Raw genomic sequence first — 9061 nt, forward strand, 5'->3', positions numbered from 1 at the left:
TAGAAGTATTTTTACTCTCTCATTGTTTTTGACTCCTTTCTTTCTCTTTTGTAGGTGTTCCTGCTCAAATTCCAGTTTTGTCAGTGACACAGACTCTGACTACTGGACCTGATTCTGCTGTGTCCCAAGCTCATTTAACACCTTCTCCAGTTCCTGTGTCGATACAGGCAGTGAACCAGCCCTTGATGCCTTTGCCTCAGACACTGAGCCTTTACCAAGACCCACTCTATCCTGGGTTTCCTTGTAATGAAAAGGGAGATCGAGCCATTGCACCACCTTATTCACTGTGTCAGTCTGGTGAGGACCTGCCTAAAGGTGAGATCTTCCTCTGTTTATCTATTTGACAAATTGATTTAGTGTGGAATGGAAAGGTATATTAAGCCACAGGAAGGACTTACTTGGGAAGATAGCAGGGGTTTGGTTTTCACTCCTAGCCATTTGGTCTTTCACTCCTTTTTCAGATTGGTTTTGTTAGAAAATGCTTTTCTATGTGTGTTGAATATGGCATTCTTTTCATTAAGCAGTGTTGAAACTTTTAAAAAATTACATTGCCATTTTTATTAATTTTTATTAATTTTTGAGATAGAATTTTGATATGTAGCTCAGGCTGGTTTTAAGTTCTGAGCTCCTTTTGCCTTTAGTAGAAGTCCAGATGTTATAGGCATAGCTATTATTTGATTTAGTTGTCATTAATCTTAACATTTACCAACATTTTTACTTCATAATGTTTTTTAAAAGCTACACAAAGTTGAAAAAGAAATACAATGGCACCTGAATTTCCTTCTCCCAGGTTTATTTTTAATGAGAAGACAGTTTAAATTATTTTGGGATTTAGATGTTAATGTAGAGAAAAGCTGTAGCAAACCTGGACTTAAGTCTATAGGAAAAATCTGATGTTTAGCTTTACTGCAACTTTTGGGTTGTTTGTAACAGGCTAGAGGAAACAGCCTGTTTTAGTTAGACATGTGTACATATGGATTGAAGATGATGAATGTACAGTTTCAGTGAGTGATTATTTTGTTTTCAGATAAGAACATTCTCCGATTCTTCTTCAATCTTGGTGTGAAGGTATTTATATTTTATCACTTCAAAGTTACTTTTAACTTTTATTACTATTTAGTGTTAACTGTTAATCTGAGATTTACTAAATATCACTATTTTATGAAGTAGCATTTCAGTACTATTCACATTTTTGTGTGGTAGAATTTTCAGTTTGCTTACTTTCCCTCTTAATCTGATGGTGCTTTAACCTTGGGAGGACATTCCTTCAGTAAATGCTGCCTTTGCAAGTAGCCCAAGGAAGGGTCCTCACTAAAGAATTGGGTGAAGAGCTAGGTTAAAGTGGTGCTTGCTTTTCAGGTATGTAGCCCTGGGAAAGCCATTTAGTATATACAAGCCTAGCTTGCTTTTTTTTTCTTTTAATGGAATGGGCTCCTGTTTTTCTACCAGCCTTAACTGTTGAAGGGATCGAAGTCACATGGATGAGCAGAGCAGTCCTTTCGGAAATTGTCAGTGTAAAATTAGTTTTTCCTAGGAAGAGAGTTGGAGGTCTGTTCTCTTTCGATCTTGAATGAGTTTCTGTGGGTTCTGGGCACTTAGAATATGAAATGAAGTGTCCTCTCCTGGTCTAGCGACCAGTTTCATAAGTTTTTGTGTTGTTATTCATTGGCTAGTTTTATGTTTTTCTAGTTAGTGCTGGGTTTAATTAATTAGCCAATTGGCTGGTCATATTTTCTTCATATTTTGGTTTTTCACTGAACTCCATATAAGGAATTGGAGAATTTCACTTTTGAAGTTAACCTTTGAAGTTAGTCAGAAGTCTAAATTAATCCTTGCCTTTGGAATGCTCTCAGGGTCCTGGAATTGTGGAACCTCTACCACTGAAGATGATGTATTTTTTGTAGCCTTTTCCTATAGATTAGACTTAGGCAAGTTAATTTAGTGGGTCATACAGCCTGTGGGAGAGCTAGGATGTGGGTCTAGGTCTAAACTGCCAGTAATTGAAATACTTTTTCCTGTCAGCCTCTGTATGTGTTTTCAGACAGGGGCGACAAATGGAGTCTGGAAATGACTTAATTTTCCAGTTCTTTTTATATTGGAACTGATCTCCTATTTGGACTGCAGTCTATGTCTGTATTTTACAGGCTTGGGAAACTTAGCTTGAGCCTAATGTGTCTCTCTTTCAAATGTTTGTTTTATTTTCTTTTGTCTCTTTCAGGCATATAGTTGTCCTATGTGGGCTCCACATTCTTACCTGTACCCTCTGCACCAGGCCTATCTGGCAGCCTGCAGGATGTACCCAAAGGTCCCTGTCCCTGTGTATCCTCATAACCCTTGGTTCCAAGAAGCACCTCCTGCTCAGAATGAAAGCGAATGTACTTGTGCTGATGCACACTTCCCTATGCAGACTGAGGCCAGTGTTAATGGTCAGATGCCACAGGCAGAAATTGGGCCGCCGCCATTTTCTTCCCCTCTGGTTATCCCTCCATCTCAGGTGTCTGAAAGTCATGGGCAATTGTCTTACCAGGCTGATCTTGAATCTGAGAACCCTGGGCAGCTGCTTCATGCAGAATATGAAGAATCACTAAGCGGCAAGAACATGTATCCACAGCCATCCTTTGGACCCAGTCCATTCTTGGGCCCGGTTCCCATTGCACCTCCTTTCTTTCCTCATGTTTGGTATGGGTACCCTTTTCAGGGATTTATAGAAAATCCTGTCATGAGGCAGAATATTGTCCTGCCTTCTGATGAAAAAGAATTGGATCTGCCCCTGGAAAATCTGGATCTGTCAAAAGAATGTGCTTCCAGCTCTGCAGTAAATGAGTTCTCAGAAGCCCAGGGTGAAGGTGCTCACTCTTTGCCTGAAGTAAGTGTGAGTACCAAGCATGAAGGCCGAGCAGAGCAGTCATCCCAGACACGAAAGGCAGATCTGGCGCTGGCTTCCCTTCCTCCTGGAGCTGAGGGCAAAGCTCATCTTCCCACTCAAATTCTAAACAGAGAGAGAGAAACTGTGCCTGTCGACCTTGAGCCTAAGAGGACCATTCAAAGTCTGAAAGAAAAACCAGAAAAAGTAAAAGATACTAAGACTGCTGCTGCTAATGTGGTTAGCTCTGGGGCCAACTCTATGGATAGCAGAGTGCAAAGACCAAAAGAAGAGAGCTCAGAAGATGAAAATGAAGTGTCTAACATTCTGAGAAGTGGCAGATCCAAGCAGTTCTATAACCAAACCTACGGAGGCAGGAAGTACAAAAGTGATTGGGGCTCTTCTGGTAGGGGTGGATATCAACACGTGAGAGGTGAGGAGTCCTGGAAAGGGCAGCCAAGCAGAAGCCGAGAGGAAGGTTATCAGTACCATCGAAATGTCAGAGGACGGCCCTATAGGGGAGATAGGAGGAGATCAGGCATGGGAGATGGCCACAGGGGCCAACATACTTGATGATGGCTCCTTGTATTTTAGAGCAGAAGCCTGTTCTTGGGGAGAATATTTCTGAAGGCTTTAAAAGAAAACATACGAAAAGAAAAACCCAAATTGGAACGCTCTCCTCCCCTCCCTTTACCCTCATTCCCATTCTGGACAAGATTTTGGACATGAGTTCAAGGGGCAGGTGAATTTCTGGCATTGCCATATTTCTTATTCAAAATCTTTATCGGGTGATTGCCCCCATAAAAAGTAGAACCTAAGTTTGTTAAAGTATTTTTTATAAACGACTTAATATAAAACATAGATTTAGTGTTTGGTTTTTTTCCTTGTATAAATTTGATGTCAAATGTTGGAAATGTGTGCTTTATAGTGACAAGAAAACCATTTGACAACACTATAGATTCCAAAACATAACATTGCACCAAATAGAAATGTATATTTTATTATGCAATGCCTTAGTCATAAACTGGCTCAAACAGTTCTCAGCCTCAAACACTGTCTTTAAGATGCTTCCAGCCCAAAGGCCTTTCATCTCAATATCTGTCAGACTTGAATAAGGCAGCCTATTAACCTGTGTCTTAGAAATGTTGTATATAGTTCTTTTAATATCCATAGGGTATATTTTTGAATTTTGGTGAGTATCTGTTGAACTTGAGATTGCATACAAGAATAGATGTTTAAGAAACAGTAGGAAATCCAGTGAAATGGCTGTTTCCACCAAGAATTCCTAGCACTGGTGTAAATATCATGGTGCCTACTCGAAAGAAATGTAGATGCTATGCATTTTGGAAATAATCTGCATCTGTTAAAACTGCAGAGGTTTTTTTAATGCCACTTTGACACTAATGCACTGACAGATTCTAAATATTTTGAGAAGAAATGTTAAAAGTTTTTAGCTTGACAAGTTTCTATAGAAAGATTACTGTTTTATTTTCTCCTTGCACCATTGGTTGTGTTTATCACTTTACGTTTGCATGTTCTACTTGTCATGGCTGGAATTACTGTACAAAATATGATTGTGATTTCTAGTTCTTTTGTAGAGGACGCTGCTAGATGATGATTTTGCTTTGCATTGGATAGTTTGCTGTTCTTGGGGGTAATGTGTTTCTGATCCTGCTTCCAGGTTTTGCAGTATTCACAAAGTTCCCTTTGCATGTTGCACTCTTGTTTTCATTTGGGAGATTGAATTCTGAATTAACACAGTATTCATTCATCTGTGTTGCTTTGTAAAAATGTGTTTGTTTGTACATACTAATGTGAAAACGCATCCTTACCCTTCCCCACACCTCCATCCTGGGGCTTGAACTCGGCCTGGGAACGGTCCCTGAGCTGTTTTTGCTCAAGACTAGGGCTCTATCTCTTGAGCCACAGCTCCACTTCCAGCTTTTTTTGTTTGTTGTTGTTTGTAATTTATTATAGATAAGAGTCTCACTGACTTTCCTGCCTGGGCTGGCTTTAAACTGTGGATCCTCAGATCTCAGCCTCCTGAGTAGCTAGGATTACAGGTGTGAGCTACTGGTGCCTGGCTCCTACCCTTTTTTTTTTTTTTGAAATATGTTGAGATACCTTCTGATCAGGTATGCTATGCAATAATATACTAGTATTTTTCTTTGCATGGCCTGAATAATATGTTCAAAAATAGATGTGATGGCTCTTTTCATTCTTTTAAATAACAGATTCTGTAAATGCAAATATAATTCACTTGAATTTGACAAACTAAAACTTTTAAGTTTTTCTGGATTCTCTGATAACCTGTATGGATGTTTGGATGTCAGCAATGCTCTGAGCTCTCCACTGTACTGTAATAATGGTTATTTACCTCTGTGCTGTTTTAATTCCCTAATGGTCTGTGTAACTGCTGATATGAATATTGATTAGCATTTAGATGTTTTGTAACAGAATTTTAGAGAGCACTTTGAAAGATGGCATTTTTTTATGATGGTGCTAGGTAAAAATTTGGGATGGTTGTGTGGCAAAGAAAAACTCTGATGGAGACCTTGTGGAGAGGAATTTCTCTTTTGCCACCATCGAAGCTAGAACAAGCAGTTGTTGAGGGCGCTGCCTGCTGAAGCCAGTTTTTTTTGCTAATACACATGGTTAAATTATGGCATTAGACGTGTAGAGGGTCCTCTTTAGGCCACACTTTTTCTTTTAGATGTAGGAGAGCTTGCTTGACAACTTTTACTATGGAAATCACATTTTGATATAGATAGCAGATTTAAAAGTTTGACCTAAATTTTATCTCAGGAGTCCGAAAGAAATTGCTTTTCCACTGTCCTTCATTTTCTTGCTTGAGTTGGATCTGTTTCTGGAAGTGTTTAAAAATTTGATAAGAAAGTATACTGCTCTTTACTGTCACTGTGTTGGACCTTAAAGAACTGAATAGCTGGCTCTGGAGGGAGGCACAGACTTGCTTTTTTGGGGTCTAGCCAGAATGGTGGAAGCAGTGCTCAGAGAACTCCAGCAGGTGGAACTTTCTGCAGCGAAAGAAAGAACATTGACATGTGGGAGATGTCACATCATCAATCATTACATGAAGGTCAGATTTGTTTTCTGTTTTTCAATTTAGCCTTATGCTGAGGTCAGACTAGGGCCAAACAAGCTTTTGTCCTCCTTCATAGTAGCTATGTCACTGTGTGTTGACATCTTCCCAGAGAAAAAAGGCAAAAGGGGAATACTGAGGATCATTATTTAGATTTGAAATTAATATTATCAGATAACATTTTGAAGAATAAATATTTAACCAAAGCTTACTTGTTTTAGTTAGGTGCTTTTGCTGAACTTCTGTCCAGCTCTTTTCTTTTAGCTTTAGATCTCTTCAGGTTTGTTTCCTGTCAAGTCTGTCTGCAGTCCTTGCCCATGTGCTCCTTGGCAGCAGGATACTGGCAGCTGAGTTGTCCTCACGATGCTTCCCGACCACTTACACGTCCATTGTTCACGGCCGACCTGAGCTCAGACCCTGCCTCCATCTGACAGGAGTAGGTTTCCTCAGATCACCATGCAGATTCAGCCTATTTGATGCAAACTCTTGGTTGCAGTGTGTTGTTTCCTTTGTGACTCGAGGGTGAATTAAAAATGCCTGTGAACTGCAAACTTGCGTCTGATTGACTTGGTGCAATAAAGTTCCTTTCTAAACATTTCTGGTTTAGAAAATACTCAGCCATCCTAGATACTAGCAATATTTATTTTTGCCTCATTTGTTTTACCTTCAGTCTTTCACTTATGGGTACTAAGCAAGGTCCATCCTAGTGTATAGCTGGAGAAAATGCAGATCTGGCTACACTATTTCTGTTTACTGTGTTTTGCTATTTTATGTCTCAATCCTGTTTTAAAAATCTTAATAATGCCTCACTTCCAGTATGTCAGTTTCAAAGTTTTATTTACTCCTACTGATTGGGACTTTTAAAAAAGATATCCCCTTCTCTCCCCATGCATTTTTAGGAAGATCTTTTTCGGGGTGGGTGCATGTCTTAATGCTGGGAGGCAGCAATTTTGGGGTTGAATTTACTTGAATGGATTAAAATTGCATTGTTACAGAGCTAGAAAAAATTTATGTATGAAAAATACTAGCCTTACACTGAGTACAAATACTTATAAGCATGTGAAGATGTGATCATTTGTGATGTTACTTGTAAAAAAATATACATATCTTTTGAAGTGTTTAAAGAAATAGTACTTTATATTCTTTATCATATCACTTTTTGTAAGTGTTGAATATATTCCTGTTTATTTTTCTATGTTCTGTTTTGTAGCCTTAAGAAGTGTTTTGAACATATTCTGAATGTATAAAATGAGTAAATGCCCTACATGGTGTGATGCTGCATTCTATATAAAACTGTGTGTATATTAAATTTTGTCTGCTGATTCTGCTTCTGATTCTTTCGTCCCAGGGTAACCAAAATACAGCATGTAAATTTGTTTTTTTCCCCTGTCCTGGGACTTAAACTCTGAGCCTGGGCACTCTCCTTGAGTTCTTTAACTCAAGGCAAGCCTTGCTCTACCACTTACTTTATCCACAACACCACTTCAGACATTTTCTGAGTAGTTTCTTGGAGTCTCATGGACTTCCCTGCCCTCGTTAGCTTTGAACCACAATCTGCAAATCTCAGCCTCCAAGTAACTAGGATTACAGGCATGAGCCACCCACACCCAGCTAGGTCAGTATGTAAATCTTAATCAGTACACTTCTAAGATGAAGAAATGGTATTTTTCCATCTGTAAGAGAACGTAAGTATAATTAAAACTGAATTTTATAGCCTATTCTCACACACATGCATACAGATGAAACTCAGACTAAGTTCCTAAGGTCCTGTCACTAAGTGGTAGAATTTGGACTTGACTTGAACCTTGTTCTGAGTGGTATTACAGATAAAACTTCCTACATAATTTTCAGCTGCTTTCAGAAGAATGAGGATGCATACACGACGTTTTAAAATCAAGGTTTTGGTCCTGCATTTTCGTTTAACACTAGAGCTCTACTTGTTTTGGTGATCAAATTTGAGAGTGGAGCCTGGTTTTGAACCCACTCGGACGGATCTCAGCCCCTATAATAGCTGATCCCAGTGTGAACTGAAGCCTATGTCACATCTTAAGCCACCAGAGATATTGTCAAATGAATGCCTTAACACAATAGGAACTTTCAGGAAGCAGAATCAAAAAGCTTGGTGGAAAACTGGTTTTGGCACGGGGTGGTGGATAAGCCACAAGGCCAAGCTGCTGTCCTCTTGAGACTTAAGTGAAGCATCTCAACCATGGGGCACAGGGGGAAATAGAGGAAAAGGGATTAAAACAAATCTGGCTGAGCTAGTGTTTACCAAGCTAAAGGAAGGGAAGTCAAGGGACTTTACCAAGCTAAAGGAAGGGAAGTCAAGGGACTTTACTGGTTACAGCCCTTACAGAATTGGTCATTCCACAAGTGGATAGATAAAAGATGAGCTAGCACTCCTCATGGGGTGCCTGAAAAGGTCAAGCACTGAGGATGTAAATAATAGCAAGTTGATAATGGGTTTTCCTCTATAGCCCTGTGCCATCTTAATGTACAGGCTCTTATGAAAGGCCTATACCAGACACTTAGTTTAGGCTGAGTGTTGTAAGAGGAACTGCAGATGCTATGTATATGCAGATGCTACGTATACATGTAGAGCTTTTTAGGTAGATCCTATGGGCTTCCAACGTTTACCAATCCTCCCATTCAACTGACGGTATCACAAACTTAAGGCAAGTGGAGAAACAGGTACTTGACAACAATTCACAAGAATATGTTAAGTGACTACTGGCAGGTATGCAGTGTTTGGTTTCAGAAGTAGCATCTGTATCCCTGGCAAGTTTCAAGATGGTTCTACATCACTTTTTTTTTTGTGGCCATTCCTGGGGCTTGAACTCAGGGCCTGCCTGGGCTGTCCTTGAACCACTTTTGCTCAAAGCTAGCACTCTACCACTTCAGCCACAGCGCCACTTTTGGCTTTTATTGTTTCTACAGTACTAAGAAATTGAACCCAGGGCTTCATGTATGCTAGGCAAGCTCACTACCACTAAGCTACATTCCCAGCTTATCCAGGAATATATGAATGTATCTGGTCAACATGTCTTTACTGCAACATGTATAAATTTTCCTTATGGTTAAAACATCCTGTCATCAAT

The 9061-nt window shown here is 39.5% G+C and overlaps 1 protein-coding gene across 4 annotated transcripts in view; it reads left to right on the forward strand.

Moving 5' to 3' along the window:
• The window catches only part of Otud4 (OTU deubiquitinase 4), a 30599-nt gene extending 26781 nt beyond the window's left edge, over nt 1–3818 (forward strand). For all 4 annotated transcript variants that reach the window (XM_042701777.1, XM_042701779.1, XM_042701778.1 and 1 more), the window contains exons 19-21: nt 55–315; nt 1028–1068; nt 2219–3818. In XM_042701777.1, coding sequence (XP_042557711.1) covers nt 55–315; nt 1028–1068; nt 2219–3436 — 1520 coding nt within the window. In that variant the 3' untranslated portion in view covers nt 3437–3818. The remainder of the gene's footprint in view (nt 1–54; nt 316–1027; nt 1069–2218) is intronic.
• The last annotated feature ends 5243 nt before the right edge of the window (nt 3819–9061 follow it).

Source organism: Dipodomys spectabilis, unplaced genomic scaffold (genome assembly GCF_019054845.1).
Source record: "Dipodomys spectabilis isolate Male_0828 unplaced genomic scaffold, ASM1905484v1 ptg000297l, whole genome shotgun sequence".
Taxonomy (NCBI): domain Eukaryota; kingdom Metazoa; phylum Chordata; class Mammalia; order Rodentia; family Heteromyidae; genus Dipodomys; species Dipodomys spectabilis.